The 18,610-nt window shown below is 48.4% G+C and overlaps 1 protein-coding gene across 45 annotated transcripts in view; it reads right to left on the bottom strand.

The window, feature by feature from the left end:
* Positions 1-1,127: 1,127 nt before the first annotated feature.
* Gramd1b (GRAM domain containing 1B) overlaps positions 1,128-18,610 on the bottom strand; it is a 240,382-nt gene continuing 222,899 nt past the window's right edge. For 26 of the 45 annotated variants that reach the window (XM_030244300.1, XM_030244302.1, XM_017313325.2 and 23 more), the window contains 12 exons: positions 17,793-17,949; positions 16,188-16,377; positions 15,751-15,894; positions 14,635-14,753; positions 14,227-14,369; positions 12,961-13,064; positions 12,218-12,421; positions 11,393-11,483; positions 8,335-8,346; positions 7,884-7,991; positions 7,497-7,614; positions 1,128-5,974 (listed from right to left, as the gene is read on the bottom strand). In XM_030244300.1, coding sequence (XP_030100160.1) covers positions 5,885-5,974; positions 7,497-7,614; positions 7,884-7,991; positions 8,335-8,346; positions 11,393-11,483; positions 12,218-12,421; positions 12,961-13,064; positions 14,227-14,369; positions 14,635-14,753; positions 15,751-15,894; positions 16,188-16,377; positions 17,793-17,949 — 1,480 coding nt within the window. In that variant the 3' untranslated portion in view covers positions 1,128-5,884. Of the gene's footprint in view, positions 5,975-7,496; positions 7,615-7,883; positions 7,992-8,334; positions 8,347-11,378; positions 11,484-12,217; positions 12,422-12,960; positions 13,065-14,226; positions 14,370-14,634; positions 14,754-15,750; positions 15,895-16,187; positions 16,378-17,792; positions 17,950-18,610 lie in introns of all 45 variants that reach the window. The other 19 variants (XM_030244303.1, XM_017313323.2, NM_172768.2 and 16 more) reach the window with 7 other exon arrangements.

Genomic DNA, 18,610 nt, shown 5'->3' on the forward strand with positions numbered 1-18,610 from the left:
AACTCAGAGATCTACTTGCCTCTCAAGTGCTGGGCTTAAAGATATGCACCATCACACCCATCTCCACCAGCTTAATGTTAACTAAGATTAAAAATCTGGCTTGAAAGATGGTGGTTAACGGTGCTTGTGGCACTTCCAGAAGACCCCAGTTTAGTTCCCCGTACCCATGTCACATGGCTCCCAACCACCTGTAACTCCAGCTCCAGTAGATCTGATATCCTTTTTTTTGGCCAGTGAAGGCACCTATACTCACAGGCACACAGACACGACCATATACACACATAATTTAAAATCTGTTTAAAATATTTAAAGATTAGAACTATTAAGAACTATTGTAGCACAACTGCGGCTACCACTTTAAGAAATATACACGCATTTCTTTATCAAAGACTTTCTCCATAAACACTGAGATGACAGGAGGAATTATTGTGTGCATGACAGATAAAGTCCTCCCTCTCTAAGACTCTTGAAACATCAAAGAAGGAATAGGAAGACCATAGGAGCAGGAAGACGTGGAGGTGTGCCATGAAATGCTGTCTGGCCATTGATCACAACGGCACAGAAGCTGTTTCAGACCTGAACAAGACTGCGCCTTTCAGTCCACCATGGATGTGGTAGGAGCTCATGAGGCCCTACTCTTGTCTGAGGACCTACTGGGGAGAGGCATTTTCTTCAGTGATGTAGCCACTAAGAAGTTGTTTGTGCTTTAGTAAACAACTCTTCTACCCATAGTCATACAAGTTAAAAAAAAAAGACAGAAGGGAAGGAGGGGAAACAACCAATGCTGGGAGGGGATTAAGAGAGGGTAGTGGCGGATTCAATCCCAATGTGTTGTAAACCTCTGTAAGCTGGTTAAAAATAAGAAATAATCAACAGGGGTTACATTAAAAAAAAAAGAAGAAGAAGAAGAAAAGAAAAAAAGAAAGAAAGAAATTCAAGACCCAAAATAAAAAACTTAGCCATTGCATTTAGTCATGCTACCTCTCTTCCTGAAATGGGAGGCCTGTGTGGGCCACACTTCAGTATGCTTATGCCTTCGGGACTTGCTGTGAGCATATCTAAGCATACCAGAAATACTGGGGATGAAGAACACCGATGGACCAAGCAATAAGCACACACACACACCATTTATTATTTGTAATTCAATACTTTTTTTCCTTTAATTCATACTGGACTTCCATGGCTCTAGCTACTTTACATTAAGATTTGGCTGGATAGCCTTGTGTGTTTCTAGGTACTAGCAATAAGGTTTCAGACCTTGCGCACAGCGCCAGGCAAAGTACAGTTAAAGATCCAAATACAGACGGCCAGACAACAACTCAACTGCAACCAACCCGTGTTCTTTCCCGCTTGTGGCCCAGTGCAGGTGTTGGGTGCTGCTCCCTCTGCCTCACCCGACTCTACCCCATGTCAGGATTATCCAGGGGGCCACTATGGCCTCTGATCCATCCCTCCCCTCCTCAGAATGTAGGTTGAGTGGGGTCGGGGGGAAAGCACCATGGGTTTGGGAAGATGGTCTGGTCCATACAGAGAGTGGTCTGGCCCTAGAGTGCAAGGTAGGGAGATGTGGGGCGCCACACATTCTTGTTGGCAAAAGTGACTGTTTTACTGTGCAGTCTCTGCACACAACACAGAAGCCCAGGGCCAACTCCCCAGACAGTCTGATGTCCTGCCTGGAGCAAGGGCCGCCATTTTGCTTCGGAGGTGTCTTATTGTATGGAGAGAAGCAAGGAGGACCAAAGGGCAGAGATGGCAATGTCCATTATGCATTCACATGCTGGGGTAGATCGTCTGGCATCAGCAAATCTTGGCAGGTAAGTGCTTCTCAACGGCAGCCAAGGCTCCAATCCGGGCTCCCAGGCCTGCTGAGGACCTCTCCAAGTCACAAGACCCCTGAGCTGTTGTTGCAGGGCACATCAGAACAGGGAGCTGGCTGAGCCCATCACAATGGCTGGAGCAGGAGTGAGGTAACAAGGCTGGGCAGAGAGGCAGGAGAGGGAGCTCTCTACACCATGTGCAAATTCCTGCTTCATATCAGGAATGTAGGGATGTTGAAAGATTGTCTTCCAGAAAACACTCCTCTGGGATCCAAATGCATCCTCTGGAAGAAGACTTGGAGATGGAAGGGAGTGGGGCCAGCCTGCTGGAGGATGGGGGGGGGGGCGTGGGAGCGGGGTGAACGAAGGTCAAGGATGGCAAAGGTAAAATGGGAGTGATTGCCCCATAGCTCAGAGATGGGGATGGGGTTGGGGGGAGGGAGAGAGTCCTGGAGTGGGTAGGCAGAGTCCAGGTGTGTAGGAAGGGCCATCACAGCCCTGCCACCTGGGGGAAGAGAGAAGATTGCTATTTCTCCTTGGCCCTAACGACCAGGGCTGGCTTTGGCTGCCCTGCAGAGCTAAGGAAGTGGGATGGTATGGCACAGAAAGGACCCTTCTGGGAGCACAAATAGTCCAAAAGAGTCTTCCCTTTGCCAGTCGTTTCCCCAACACCTCATCCTAACAGATGCAGTCTATGAGAAGAGTAAACCAGTGCCAGCATAGGGGAGGAGCTATGGACAAGTAGAGAATCCACTTGTGGCAAATTCCTCTTGCGGGTCCCTGGTGCTCCTCACTCCTGATACCCGTGCCCTAACACAAGCCAAGGATTTTAGCAACGGTTTCATAATTTATTCAAATTGCGACAGGGGTTTGGCTGAGAAAAACAGAAGTTCTAGAACTGGGAATGGCTTCTTCAGATAGTCTCCTCCATCAGTGAGGAGTATGGATAGTAGAAAGGATTCACAGTGCCTGGAGATGGAAGATGGGCTAGGGCCAAAAGGATGCTCTTCTTGCTGTTACCCTCTAAGCATAAACCAATTCCATGTAAAACTATGCCAAAGGAAAGAAGGAAGTGTTCTCGTGCTCATGCTGAGCAAGACTGTCCCTGCCACTGGAAGCCCCAAGACCTTCTAGCCAAGAACAAAGTTTATCTGCCCTGGCAGGACATCTTCCAAGACTGGAAACTCCCCATCTCTCTCATCTCTGGCCTACCCTCCAAATCAAGGTCAAACCTAGATACCACATTAAAGGTCATTTATTTCAGCTCTTTCCTGTTAACACTTGGATCCTGAAGCTTGGTGTCAGGGACTTATCTAAAGCTACATGACTTTTGCACTAACATGGCCAGGAACTCAAGCCCAGATCTCTCATAGTCCAGTAAAAAGCATTCAAATACCTTGCTACACAAATCCTCACAGAAGATCAAACTATACTTACATCTACAATAAGTGAACAAAACTTGCCAGCTGGATGAAGTAACCAAAAGCCAGCTAGGTTCCATGCCCTCCTGTGGACAATGAGCTGCTTGCCAGGCTATTGTCCAGGGTACTTTGGCTGCAGGGGGTGAATTCCCAATCCTTTCACAAAGTATGGACGAAGGGGAAGAAAGATTTTTTTTCTGAGAATAAACTGATATTTTGATTTCTTCCAGGTGTAAAAACCCAAGCTAATGCTAAGACAGAAGGAACTCACGAGAAAGCCATCATTCTTGGGGGCTATTCTTCATGTACACATATCATCTGGGTTCACTAGATGACAGGAGGCTTTCTCTGACAAATTAGGTGCTCTCCTCCTCTAAATGATACTGCAGGTCAACGAACAGCAGTTCTTGGTGGTTAGGGCCACTTCTGTTACTTTATTTTGTCCCCCAACTCCCATCCCACCCCAATGAATACTTCTGAAATTGTTTTAAAAGATCACGGTTACCTTAACAATTAAACCTAGTAAAGAACTACATATGTAATAAATCTGAGAATTTCCAATTTTGCTTTCAAAAGCTTTCTGGGAATGCTTCTGGCGTCTGGCTATTCCAAGAAGAAGCTGCCTAGCTCCCTGGACCATCCTCCCTTCTTTGACTTGGGACTTGACTGTCACCAGCAACTCTCAAAACAACCCAATGACAATCAAGTGGTCTTTGTGCCTTGTCTACTCCAGAGGAACACATGAATCCATTCCTCACCCTGCTTTCCCAGAAGAGTGCTAGCAATGCTCACTAACCGTAGGAGCCTTCTCCTCCCTCCATCAGAAGATGATCTGGAAATATTCAAGAAATACCAACACCTGTTTCTTCAGGGCAATGCAACATGGATGCCTTTCTTTCACTGCCCAAAATGGAATGTTCGGACAATTCTAAGAGGAGAGCATAACTTCTTCTCTGGTGTAGCTAATCAGCGCCATCTTGCTTCCTCTGTACTAATGCTCTAGGAAATCCAGGTTTCCTTCTTCAGAAGCCCTGGAAAAGCAGCAAGCTTAAAGCAGCTTTCATGCCAACCTGGCAGCAATCTTTACTACCATGGATCTCTAAGAACTCTGCCAGGGGCTGGCAGGATTCCTTGAACCATCAGATGGAAGGAAAAGCAGTAGACACTTGTAAGGGAGGGTGATGGATCTGCCCAGAAGGACCTCTTGAGATCAGATAAAACCCGAGTCCTGACGGGCTAACATTAAGAAGGCCCTGGATGGTTCAAGATCCCAACGTAGCATCTGCTTTTAATTTCTTGGTGGTTTTCTATCTCACTAGGGCCAAAGACGATAAAGCGATTTGTACACATACCTTCAGAAACCCACTACTAAACCTGAGAAACTTAGAACTGAGGTGGCCAGGTTCTAGTTGGTCTTCTCCTGACCAAACAAATGCATCTGTGCCAAATCCTCCCTTTAGTGACACACAGTGGCACAGAGCTGCCTCTATTGCTAATGCTGGTTCCTTACCAAGAGTTAATGATGCTGTTAGCCCTCTAAGTGGCTTGGCGACTATGCTCACTCCTCACACAGGATTCTGGGCAAGCCCTGCAATCCATGTTTCTAGATCGTTCTCTGTCTCCCAAAGCCCTGAGGGACTAGGATACCCTGACTTATCCTGGACATCAAACTCACAGATCAAAGAGAAAGAATTAGAGCCACAGACCTGACTTGCTTCCACTAAGAGAGGTTGTTGTTTTGTTTTTGAAACAAGGTCAAAAAGGCTCCACCCTGGCTAAGAAACAATGTGCTCTTAGGGCACACAGAAACAACAGGATTTTAGGCACTAAAAAGTGACCCTTCCCCCAGATCCAGCCTGGGAGAAGACCAGAGAGAAAGGGAGTGGGCGACTAAGGGATTCCCAGCCCTTGTTGGGTCCACAACCTACTCAGGAGAGAAGAAGGTGTGTGGGGGTGGGGAGCGTGGCTGAGGAAGAACTCGCTTAGGATGCCAGAGCTCAGGAGCCTGCAGCCCCGCAGCCCAGGCCGACAAACGCAGCCTCTGTCACAGTCCTCACCACCTGGATTTCAGTGTGGTCCTAACTGACGGCCTCCTGAGGGACTTTGAATGGGGCTCCTGCCTGCTCCATTCTTTCTGTTCCCAAGGGAAGGCCTGGGGTAGCACTGGGTGGGGGTGGGTGGGGTGGGAGGAAAACAGGTTCTCTTTTATTCTAGAGACAAATTAAAAGGGGGTTAGGAAATGAAGCACCTTAAGCAATGCCCTCTTGAAACAATGACATTGAAGACGACCAAGGTCTTCACAGGCATAAACTTTGGCTCAGCCACATTCCCCTTCTAAGGGCCAAGAATGGCCGGCAAGGGAAGGGATGAGGAACAGAAAAATGGGAGGAGGATCAGGGGAGGTTGGTGCTGAGAGGTGGTCCCTGCCCTCCTCGGTCCCTCCACCGTGGAGGGAAAACGCTGCTCTGGCCGGCACAGGGGGCGGGAGTTCCCGCTCCTTCTCCCTGGTACATAGGCATTATCTCTTTTTTTAAAATCTGTATATAATATATATTTATATTCTGTATATATATATTTATATATATTTATAGGGTCTATGTACATGTATTGCACAGGCCTCTTGTAGCCACCCCTGGTCCTGCCTTGTCAATGATAGCGGTTCCTCTTCTCGTCGCTCTCAGCTGTGTAGTCTCGGGACCTGATACCATTCTGAAGATTGATAAGCGAGTCCTTCATCTGTAAGACAGTGTTCTCAGTGAGTCTCCACAGAGCTGCAGCTGCCACACCCACCTGCGGCCCATCCCTGACCATGTCAGAGCCCACAGACGATAAGTCTATAAAGCACGGGAGGTTCTCAGGGGCCTCAGCCTAAGATAGAAAGGGGTCAGCCAGTCCAGCACGTGGGAACATCTTGGGCTTGGTTATTTGTGACCTTCATATCAGCAAATTTCAAGCATCCAGTTTCTCTAAGGAGCCACCTTGAACTATTACTTACTTGGCTTTTATCCTGAAGATACTTTCTGCCTGTCTTTCTCCTGGCCTTGGATGTTTTCCAATTTTCCTCACTCCAATTTCACCCAGTTGGAAAGTCCAGAAACAAATTCAACTTTCTACAGTCATAACCGCCCTTTCCTCCCAGCCTCTCAGACATTCAGGGGTTCTTTAACTTCATATTTCTTGGGACTAAAACCATTTTGTCCTTCCCAGACACATACAGGGGTGTTAAGCAGAGAGAAAGGTGGTTTGTAACAGAAAATTAATACTTTGGGGTCATGGGATGAGGTCCAAAAGAGTTAGCTTCAATTGGAGGATCTTCAAATGGTTCAGCACATGGCAGCTCGAGTAAGCTACTGTGTTATAATGACATCATCACAGAGCAGCTCGAGTAAGCTACTGTGTTATAATGACATCATCACAGAGCAGCTTGAGTAAGCTACTGTGTTATGACATCATCACAGAGCAGCTCGAGTAAGCTACTATGTCATAATGACATCATCACAGAGCAGCTTGAGTAAGCTACTGTGTTATAATGACATCATCACAGAGCAGCATTAGTAAGCTATTCTGTTATAATGACATCATCACAGAGCAGCTCGAGTAAGCTATTCTGTTATAATGATATCATCACAGAGCAGCGTTAGTAAGCTATTCTGTTATAATGACATCATCACAGAGCAGCTCAAGGAAGCTACTCTCTTATATCAGGGTGGCATCTCCATCCTTCTGTACTGAGATCTCTCAGTCTGTCGGCCTCATCTACTGTTTTGATTTTTCTGGCTCTTCTAAATCCACTCTTCAGGTAGAAAGAGGCCCATTTCTATGCATGTTGAGTGTGTGTGTGTGTGTGTGTGTGTGTGTGTGTAGGTCAAAAGACAACCTGCAGAAGTCTCTCCTTCCACCTGGAGATAAAAGGTTGCCAGGTTTGGTGGCAAGCACCTTTAACAGCTGAATGCCAGAGAAATTTTGACATATGCATCCTCTGGGAAGACAAATCACTATATAGGTTGGTTTTTTTTTCTGTGAAAGAGTCTGTCCTACATCCTTCTGACTATTTATGTATCTCTTAGTTATTGTTTTGGAGGAATTCCTAAGTTTCTAATACTTCATTGAGGAACAGCTTTAAAAGCATATCAGAGGATGGGCTGGAAGGGCCGGAATAATCATAAAAAGGAGGAGGCTGTCGGCATGTGGTGGCATCTCTCAGGACTGACAGAAAGGAGCTCAGGCTCCCAAAGATGGCGGACGGTGGGCGTCTCACCTGGTCCAGGAGCAACACTGAGGATTTGATGATTTCCCTCCACTTCTGGAGCTCGGTGTCGTGGTACTTCTGTTGGGATTCTAATAGCTGGGCCCATTCTGTCTGAGACTGGGGTAACCTGAAAGGGAGAAGAAGGTATCTAGCAACCGTAGCTATGCTCAGTGGGCTGGTCTCTACTGACACCCCAAAGGACAAAGAGTCACGTCAGAGTGCTTTCACTTCCACTCACTATCCCAGGGCCCCAACTGCCCAGAAACTCTAAGGACAGATGTGTAGAGATGAACCATAGGCTCATCTCAAGGGGGTATCTTTGAACGCAGGCAATGGAGCAGTACCAGACAACTGTGTGAGGTCAAGGTGGAAACAAAGAGGTCAGGCCCATGTTACCTTTCCTGGAGCCTGAGACCCTGCCAGGCAGTGAGGGTCTGGGTGGTGTATTCCAGCATCCACAGCTTGTAGAAGAGCATCATGTTAAGGACAACCAGCAGCACCAGACTGGGAGAGAAACGGAAGAACAAGACCAGTGAGAAGGAATCTGGGCCAGGGATCTCCCCACGCCTACCCATGAGGCCACGTGACTACCGGCTGGGCCAACCCAAGCATGACGGAGACGGGGTGAGGAAGCTGAAGGGGTGTGTAGCAATGGTTGGAGAAAGAAGAGCAACCTAGTCTACGGGGTCAGTGACAGAACAAGAGGGCCATGGAGAGGGATATAAGCAAACGTATTGAAGGCTCTGGAAGGGAAGCCATAGGCACCTGACTCTGGGCGCCTGAGGGAGGATGGCATGGGGGAGGGGGAAAGCACTGAGGGTAAAGGGAGGAGCCATAGAGCTGATACCTGAAACAGATCCTAATGGGAGCAAGGAAGAAAAAACGGGGAGGAGGCAGAGGTTAGAAATGGGAGTGTGAGGAAGGAGGAGGATGCACTTCAATGGAGACAGAGAGAAAGTGAACATCTATAAGAAACACACACACACACACACACACACACACACAAAGGCACAACAGACAAGGAAGCCAGGCAAGGAAGGATGGAGGGAAAGTGGCTGCGGACGCTTCGCTTTGTAATGGGTACTAAAGAGAGGGCCCTATCAACCCAAGGTCATGCGACACCTGAAGGGCCAGACTGAAGGAGAAACTGATATGCCTCACAGGTCCTGGAACTTCCCCAAAGCTACAGGGTCCTTCTCCCTGGACTTAGCACTGTCAGAGGGGATCAGAAGCAGGGAGGAGCAAGGATGACAGGGATGGGAGGTTGGAGGATCCCAGGGAAGGGGAGAGTCAAGAAGCTGGGGAAAATTCTCCTCTCTCCATATCAGTGGCTGCCAAGGCCATTCCGGGGGAGAAGCTCTTGGGATAGAGGGAAAGAGAGAAGACCCAGAGACAGGAAGAGCTGGGGATAAAAGTCCGAGTGCACCACTTACAATATTTTTTTAACTCCCCAGAGTTTCCCATCTATCCTGAAACTGTTTTCTTATGAGGGACATGAGACTCAACCTACTGGGGTTGTTCTAAAAATGGAAAGGAACAGGATCTTTAGCGGTAGGCCCATGTCAAGAGCTGGTTCTTAGTGTGAAAGGATTTGGGAAGGACAGGTATGCCCAGGAAGAGAGAAGATGGCCAAATTGGGAAGTCAATTCATAGGTGGAAAGTGTGGGCTGGCGGGGGAGCAACAAAGGAAAGAAATTATACATGATTTAGACTGTGTCTTAGACTGTTCAAACTCAGGGTCCCGCAGTAATGTCCGAGGCCTTATGTTTCTCCAGCACTATGGATGGAAGTGTCCCTTCATCTGTCAGCTGCAAGTTCCTGGGGCTACCCTACATTGTCCATGCAAACAGTCAAGGCTATCGCCTAACGGCATTAGTACCGCTGAATCACCTGAATGCCCACCTCCTCAGCACGTGCTGCACAACATACCACCTTACATCCATGTTTGTGTTCATCATCTTGAATGTTTTAAGTAAAGGGCATGTGCTGTCTGAGGGAAGATCCCCAGTATGCCAAACAGAGACAAAGAAGTGGCAGGCTGAGTCACCACATGGAGGGTGGATGCTGGCGAGAGCCTGCCAGACACGTGTAAGCTGCGCTGTGTCAGTGTATTCTAAATGCAGGCTATCAGAACCCCAGCCAGGGCTGCACTGTGTCAAGTCAGGGGGCGTGACTATTGGAACCTTACAAAGGTGCAGAGCTAGCTGATACCTCTGGGATTTGTCCATTGGAGTGGGCCTTCTCTAAGTAAAACTGAGATGCAGAGAGCATGTAAATATAGAACTAACCAAGGTCATAGTCCCTTATTCACCAGTGTCCAGTACCTGGTATGGTTCTTATCAGACATGAATTCCATTACAATGGTGTTTTAAGGAGGAGTTTTCATAGTTGTCTCTGTCCTCACAATTATAATAGCATGGTTTCTGATGCTATCATGTGTTTTCATGCTATGCCCTCAAAAGTAGCAAGAACCCTTCTCATGTCTTCCATGGGCTTTCTCCTATAAAGAGTCAACAGGGTAGTCTCTGGCTGCACTTCTGCTACACTCAGCATGGACGGCCTCATTGATACCCATAGCCTTACTCTGTCTTCTAAGGGCCAGGTCCATATCAGCAAAGGCTTGTCCTCCTCAGCTACAGAACCTGCTGTAACTCGGACACTTTGGGATTTTGGCGTGTCTTCTCTGACAACTTTCAGCCACAGTCCAAATTTCTGTTGCCACAAGTGCCTGTAGTACCTGTAGGCAGCTGGACTTCCTGTGAGACAGAACTAAAGGGTAACCGAGCCTTCCCTCTGTGATCTCTCCTCCCCATTCCGTCCTCTCAGTCTGGTGGGCTCCCTGATGCAGATCAATCTAAGCACCCACACCGCTTCCGGTGTTTGTCATCCGTTCACCTCACCGCCGCAAGGCTGGTCTAACTGTGCTGCCTGTGAGCTTCCCCCAGAGTGTCCTGAGAGGAAGGATATGACCTCACAACATCTCTCCATGGATGCTTCAGGGAGAGGTGCCGAAGGGTCAAAGGAGCAAAACTGACCTAGAGGTGGTCTGGAGCCCTCTAAGTCAAGAAGGGACAGCACACATGTGGGACTTGGCTGTGCCACACGCCCACCTGTGTCATCTACACTCTCACAGATCATTCCCTGCCACAGGAGTGATGACAGGCTGTACCCTGAGCCAAGCAGAAAAGCTGTCCTTAGCTGCTCTCAATGCCTCTTGTGCAAATGGCCGAGCATGTCCTGGGCACCGATGACAAGGACTCTCACACCAGACAGCTGTGTTCTCCCTATCTTAGGCCTTCCTTTCTTTTGGATTCTCATCTTCCTAGCTCAGCTTAGTGTGCGAGCTATCGAACCTATGGTTTTATAATGTCCTGCTAATTATAATTCATCTAGATCGAAATAAGCATCTGCTCTCCCTGGACTGGAAGCATTGATTTTGTCTGGCTACCCTGCCAGTGAGGACTCTGGGTAGGGCTCTCATGCTGGACACAGGGCAGACATTAAAGAGGACCTCTTATAAATTAATGGGCTCTTCAAACATGCTGAAGCATCTCTGTGTCAGTCAGCGTTTATCTCGAGGATGGATTCTGAGTACCCTGCCTCTGTAACCCACTTGACACTGAGCTCCTAAAAGGCATAGACGCTATCCGTCTATTTCTCCCCTAGAAGCCATTTCTCCCCTAGAAGGCTAACACACAGGAAGTGCTGAGTACAACACAGAGAAACAGAAAGGGTACCAAAGGACCGGGCAATGGATCCAGCGAAGACTGGAAGACAAGGGAACAAGGAGGAGGGAAGGGGAAAAGGGGAAGCTCATGCTTGGGAGGTGACGATGACTCCCCTGCACCAGGCAGGGGAGGAACAGTGCTGGAGCCAAGGATGGAGAGGAACCTGGAGTCTCTTACACACAGCTGATAACCAGCAGCAGCTTGGACACACTTTGTAGGTGAAAACCATCAGGAGTGTCCTCCGGGATGTGCCGTGTCTGCGTGGAACCTGTGAGAGAATAAATAGGCAGTCATGCTCTCCAACTCCACACATCCTCGTGCTGCAGACAGGACACCAGTCAGGCAAGAACCCCGAGGAACTATGCAGCAGGCTAGCAGCAACCGTGCGATCACAGCGTCAGCTCTGCAACTCGAGGAGGTAAAGTCTGCAAGGTCAAGGCTTCGGTCAGATAACTACTGAACAAATGAGAAAACGGAGCTATGTGCCTAGGCTATAGAGTTATTAATCGGCTGGTGAAGACAGGTCGGGGGCAGCAGCTCTCCGTCCTGGCTTTATAATCAGCTACATGGCGTCAAGGCAAGACAGGTAACTTCTTAGTCCATCTAGTTAAGTGCGACATTAATCACAACCATTACATCTAAAATGCTAACAGTAGAGTTCTCTAGTGGTGTTCTCCAGTCCCCAGGCAGTTCTCATGAACTCATGCGCATGTGCAAAGCATGGTTTGCAAGACACCAGCACCATCAGTCTCTAGGTTCCTTAGGAAGCACCAGGTTTCCGCAACTGAGAATATACGTGAGAATTCAAAGGGTGGAGTGAGAAGAGGAAGACGTACAAAAGGAGCCCACGCCTGGACACGCAGGGGCTTGGTGGGTCTGTGAGGGACAAGTGACAAGTTCTACGCAGGGTATCAATCAAGCACGCAGACATGTGCCGTGACAGAGGCACACAGCTTCATCCCACAGTCCCAATCTACACAACCGTCCCCACCTGCAACATACCTGCCACGTGCTTGATCCTGTGGCCCACATCTTCATCAGTGGGTGTGGTGACAGGACTCATCACTTCTTCCAGGTGAGGCACCCGCAGGTGGGCATGGGGACGCTTCCTCCTCCGGACTGCTGAAGACTTGCTAGCCTTCTCCTTGGGTGACTGCCTGTGTATCTCAGCCAAGTAGGTACTCTCTGTTTTGGTTAGTTCAGTCTCTGTCAGACACAAAGGGGCCATGTCAGAGGCCTACGGCTTTAACCCAACATACTGTCCACTAGAAGCAGCTTTTAACTAGTACCATATTCCTACTACAGACCCTGGGAGGTCAGCCAGGGGGAAGATGACCCCCAGAAAGGCCCATGCCAAAGTATTTTTGAAGCCAAATCGCATTCCAAACCTCTGCACCTCCATGTATATAATTTACAGCATATCACACGCTTGCTAAAACACATGCCCTCAGATCTTTCTCATAATGACTCAATATCACAACATCTCAGGTTCATTTGAGAGGAGGTGAAATCGAAATCACAGCCCCGCTTTAGTGATCTCAAAGCTACAGACAGCCTCTTGAAAGATACATCCACAGACATACCAAACTTGATGCTCATTTCAGGAATGGAATTAGGAACCCGGTGAAACTAATTTAGGGTCTCAGAGACTGCCTTATTCTCCGTGCTTCCCATTCCCCCAAATGGCTGCACAGGCCAGCAAGGGAACATTTCCATTTAGATGGCTTGAGGACTATGGCGCCCACCTAAATGACGGAAGTAGTCCTCCAGTCCACTCCAGAAGTTCTTCTCGATGAACGTTTTCACAAACCCCCAGGGCTGTTTTCGATAGCGGAGCTCTGTGGAGACCCTGAGGAGCAGGCCGTTAAAGATGTGATCAGTCATTCACATGTAGAAAACAGATTTAGAATCACAGGTCAGAGTATGTTGCTTTGCTGCTGCTGCCTTGAACGTATGGGGGGGCAGGGCGGGTACAGTCTAGGCTTTACAGCCTCCCAGCCAATCAAGAGAAAGCTTATAAACTAAGGTCAACCCCCTTTTAAGTCCAAGTAGGGACACTAAAGCCTCATCACTTGCAACTTCAAGTGTCTTCTCACCTGCCTTGCCTCCATGCTACACACAAGACCTCATCAACATTTCTTGGAGTATTCTCTCTCCTGACCACTGGCCATACCACTGCCCACTGCTCTTACAGTAGCAATGCACTCTACCCTCCCACAAGGAAGCCCAGTTCTCCACCTCTTCCTTGGGCATGTGAGCATCTGTCACTAGTCCACCCTGTACCTCTCCCGGCTTGGAGCCTTCCTACGTTCCCACCCAGCATCTATTTTCCCACATAGACGATGGACTAGCACCTCCTGCAAAGGTTTAGCTGCCATCCAACCACGATGGTTTTCAAATGGGTGTGTATGCTGATTGTACATTCTTCTACATACTCCTTCTAATGTGGTCCATATCTCTCCCTTCCTCTGAGGAGGCGTTATCACATTCCGAGCTAACTATTCATTTGACTGTGATATGAGTAGGCTGAAGACAGAAAGCTGGTTGTACCAGATCAAGATGCCTGCTCTCCAGGAGCTCACTGCCATGGAAACAATAGGCAATCCTAACATGTAAGACATGGAACACAGTGAACGGGGTCCTATTGCTAAAGGCTAAGGAAGCTTCAGTACATACTGGGGCATGACTGATCAAGTTATTCTTTCTGATAAATGAGGCTAACTCCATCTTTGGGGGGGTATTCTAAAAAGCCCAACAGATGTAGTTTAAGTTACTACATAGGTCTACATAAAGCATAGAAAACCCAACAGTAGGGCCTGGGAAAGACCTTCCAAAGAAGACAGAGTGTTCAAAGGGACACAAGATGGAGAAGGCAGGCAGGCAGAATGGGAAGGCAAGGAGTCTAGGAAGGCTCCAGAGAGGACACACAAGGGAGAGAGTACTCTAGCTTCCCTTGTCCCCAAGGAATGCCTCTCCCCAACTGCACCGACACAAGCCTTTGCACAGCACACCTGAGTCTGCTCTTGTTCCGGGCCACTCTGGTGAGTGTGTAGCGATTGATGGTGTAGAAGTAGTCATGGTACGGCACATCGTGGGTGAGGACTTCAGCATCTATCACGTAGCATTCGCTCTCCTGACTCGCTTTGTACATGGTCTGTGGGTAGGGAAGCACCACGGATGGAAACTGATGAGAAGCCAGGTAGGACCACCGCCTTTCCAAATGACCCCACCCCTGGACTCCTGGATGGAAAGTGTGACATCCCTGGAGTTGGCAGTGTCTCAGTTAGCTGGGTGATGCTGCCTCAAGACATAAGCAAACCTAGATTCATTGGCATCTTCCCAAGTAGCACTTTCATCCTTCATGATGTGACAGCATTTCCAAGCACACTCTCCTTTGATTCTTTCTTTTTCCAACTCACCTGTGTCTCCCTGACAGTGGCTGTTTTGGGAGCCAGAGGATTAGTGAGGGTGATAGTGTAGAGAATCACTCGACTCTGGTTTCCATTCTCCTCCTTTTTCCATGGATGGAAGATGATATCTGAGGGTAGACACAAGGTCTAGATTGAGAAGGTGGGGAAGAGCAAACCCTGCTGGTCTGAATCTCCCCGCTGAACTCCTCATTCCATGCTGACTCTTGCTTGCTAGACCCCCTCCTCCGGAAGCCAACAGGAGTTCGAATGCTGGGGGAAGTGATGGAGAGGAGGTGGAGTTGGAGCAGAAAGGGGCCCATTGTGGCACTGCGGAAATTCTACACAGAGCTCCAGAATGCTGACTGTTCCGAGGCTGGGGCAGGAGGTCTTGGGGCCACCTGCGGGGGTGCAGGCAACACTGAAGTTACTGTGGTAAGACCACTGGATTCCCCAGGGAGTGTGACCCATCCCATGGCCTCAAGGTGCCTCTCTTTCTGAGGGTGCCCTGTTGCCTAGAGCTTTTGCCCCGAGGGCACGACTGGCATCTCTGCCAGGCTATGTTACATTCTTGCTGTGGGAAAAACTGGAGTGAGAGGGAGAATGGACACAGGAGCCCCCAGAGTGCTAGATATGGATCCTCACTCAGCCCTCCTAGGCTACTTTATACAGGCAGATAAATATACCCTGGAGTCAGATTCCTCACTTGTTAGAGCCAGGAACCCTAAGACTCACAGATGGCACAGCTACGGACTGAATGAGCCAATGCAGCACACAGACTCATACAGAAGGCAGCCCCCCACCCCCACCCCCCAAGCAGCAGAACAGCTGCCCTGGAGTAGTCACAGAGTCCTGTGCGGGCAAAGAGCTGACAGGGCCTGCTCACTGGGAAATCTTTGGAGTCTGTTCAACAGAAGGCATATGAAAATCTTCACTACTAGAGACAGAGAGCGACAGAGTAACCTAGATCATCTTTGGCATTATATAAGGGCAGACAGAGGAGCCTGTGACACCGGGGAAAAGAATGGTATAGGGACAAAAGTAGGAAAAAAAAAGAAGGGGAAGGAGAAAGAGGGACAGTAGAGAAAAGGATGAACAGTCAGGGAGAGATGAGCCTGCAGATCAGACCAGAGAAACGCCGCTGCTCCATGAAATCCCGCAGGAAGGGTGAGTTGGTGAACAGCAGGTCATAGAGTTTGTCCACGCTGAAGTTGAAGACCTCATTCACATATTGTCTTCCACTCAGGTCCTCATAGAAGGCCTGGACCTCTCCTGTACAGAAGAGAGGATGAAGCAGACAGTGACCGAGGAGGAGACTGGAGGCTGTGGTGACACCCTGAGACACCGATATCTCTGAGTCTGACGTGGCTGCTACCACTAAGGGAAGGGTGGCTGGGCTCATGGCTCACTGTTAATACTTTTGCCTGCATCACTTCTCTTCTCTGAGACCTTAGCTGCTTGGTATGGGGAACACACTGAGATCCAGAACTTGGATTTTTGACTCGAGACATGTTGCAAAACGGAGAGGTGAAGGGGGTTCTCCAGACCTGAATTCAGGGGCTCACCTTCATCGTGGGTATCTGAAGAATCACTGAGCTCGGTGGGGATATCCTCATTGTCATTGAAGTCCAGCGAAGGGGAGGTCACAGGCGCCATGATCTCGATCTTCTCCCCTATGATGTTGTCAATGGCAAGCTCCTTCTCTAGGGAACCATCCCCCTCCATCACCTCCTCCTCCAATGGCAAGCCATCAAACTGCAGTGGAATCAAGAATAACCCATCAGCCCCCAATGGAGGAGCTAGAGAAAGTACCCAAGGAGCTAAGGGGAACTGCAACCCTATAGGTGGAACAACAATATGAACTAACCAGTACCCTGGAGCTCTTGACTCTAGCTACATATGTACCAGAAGATGACCTAGTCGGCCATCACTGGAAAGAGAGGCCCATTGGTCATGCAAACTTTATATGCCTCAGTACAGGGGAACACCAGGGCCAAAAAGTGGGAGTGGGTGGGTAGGGGAGTGGGTGGCGGGGAGGGTATGGGGGACTTGTGGGATAGCACTGGAAATGTAAATGAGGAAAATACGTAATAAAATATTAAAAAGAATAACCCATCAGGGTTCCCCTCTGTGGATCATCTCTCCAAAGGGAAACCAGCAACCAGGCCTTAAAAATCATCCCATTCCCAGCTACACTGCTCAGGAGCTGGGCTAATGTTGGATGCTAGGACTGTGCTGAGGAGCACAGTAATAGATAGGTACACAGAACCAGCACTCATGCCATTCAAACGGCGCACTGATCTATGGGTGGCGCTCCCATTCTAGGTCCTTTCTGGAGCTATGCTCCCACTATGCTACTACAATGCCAGCCTGCCTGTAAATAACACCCTTTTCCTAAGCAGCTCAGAGAGCTTCACGGGCACGTCTGGGGCTTCATTCTCCCATTGGCACCAGAAAGAAATCAATTCTATTTTAATGCTAATCTCAGCAGTAAAACAAAATGAAGGCTAGCTATCGATGTCTTCATTCTAAGGCTGGTTAGCCTCGCCAAATTTGAGATAAAAGATTCCCTTTTCGGAGAGTCCTTTCCCAAGGAATCCAGCCTCTTCTCGTGGACACATGCCCTAACCCTCTTTCCTTCAGGAAAGTTTTGACTTCTCGAAACTGTGCTCCTGAGGAGAAAGGTTCTCATAGACACTTTCATAGCCTCCATAAATTCTAGCATAGTGGGAAAATAGATTGCAAAGGAACTCAACAAATATCTACGACATAGGTGAATAGCACTGTACTGTCCTACAGTTCCATATTTATGTGTGATTTTGACTTTGGATCAAAGCATGAGGAAAAAAAATAAACCAGGAAAGATATTCCAAAAGAGAGGCTGACTTGGAGTCTACCAAGAGCTACACTCTTAGAAGACTTAGAATAGTTTTCATCTCATATATTAAACCAAATCATCTAACCCAGGTGCTGAGATCTAGCTCTGGACCTTTGGAATATACCATAACAGTAAGCGCTCATGAATTCCAGGATGCTACCTTCATCATGGTGACCACAGTGGGACCCCTTTCCACTTCCTTTCTCCCGTGGGGCTCTTGTGGGATTAATTTAGCTGGGAGACACTGGCCACTAATCAGGACAGGGATGTGACCAGAGTTTACCACCCATACCGAAACAGGGGCTTCACTGCTTCCCGTAGACGTCAGTGTGCTGTTGGTAATGGACTTCTTGGGCAGCTGTGGGCTGGCATCCGGCTTGGTCTCGATGCTACTTTTGGATGAGCTGTCATTCACTTCATTCTCTTCTATGGGGATCTCCTCACAGTAGCTGGAGAAGACACCCCCATGGTCTCAGGTTAGTCTTTGTGGTGGAGGTCACCAGCCAATCTTAGAACAGGCCCATCTGTCAATCCGAAACTATGGGCCTTTCTGCTTCTTCTTTTTTTTTAATGATCTTGTACAAACCAACCCCCCAACCCCCACTGCTTTCCCAAAGCTTCATTCCTGTCTTATTCTATTTCTCCCTATCCAGAAACTTCTAGTTGAGAATCCACCTTTTCTAGAACCTTCCTTAGATGTATATCTACCTAAACATACCAATATCTCATCTTACTCTTCTGTTGGATCCATCCCTTCCCCAACATCTGAACCTAGTATCTGGGCTCTCAGCAAATAGTTCCTGTCTCAAACATCAACTAAGGCTAGATTCTGAGTACAGTACCCCTCACCAGTACCGCCCAAATTATAGATCACAACAAAGTTCTCTTCATTGTGCATCCTGAATGAAGGTATTACTCTAGAGACACTTCAGGCCACGGTTGCAATCATCACTTATACAGTTGTTGCTGGCTTTAACGTCTGACTTGTGCATTCAGTAGCATCTGCATGCATTACAGCTCCAGGTCAATCATTATGTCCAATTTAGACATCGGCAAATAGAGTTTGACAGAGCTAACATGATACCAGTGTGGATGCTGTACCAAGCCAAG

The sequence above is a fragment of the Mus musculus genome, chromosome 9 (assembly GCF_000001635.26).
Source record: "Mus musculus strain C57BL/6J chromosome 9, GRCm38.p6 C57BL/6J".
Lineage (NCBI taxonomy): Eukaryota > Metazoa > Chordata > Mammalia > Rodentia > Muridae > Mus > Mus musculus.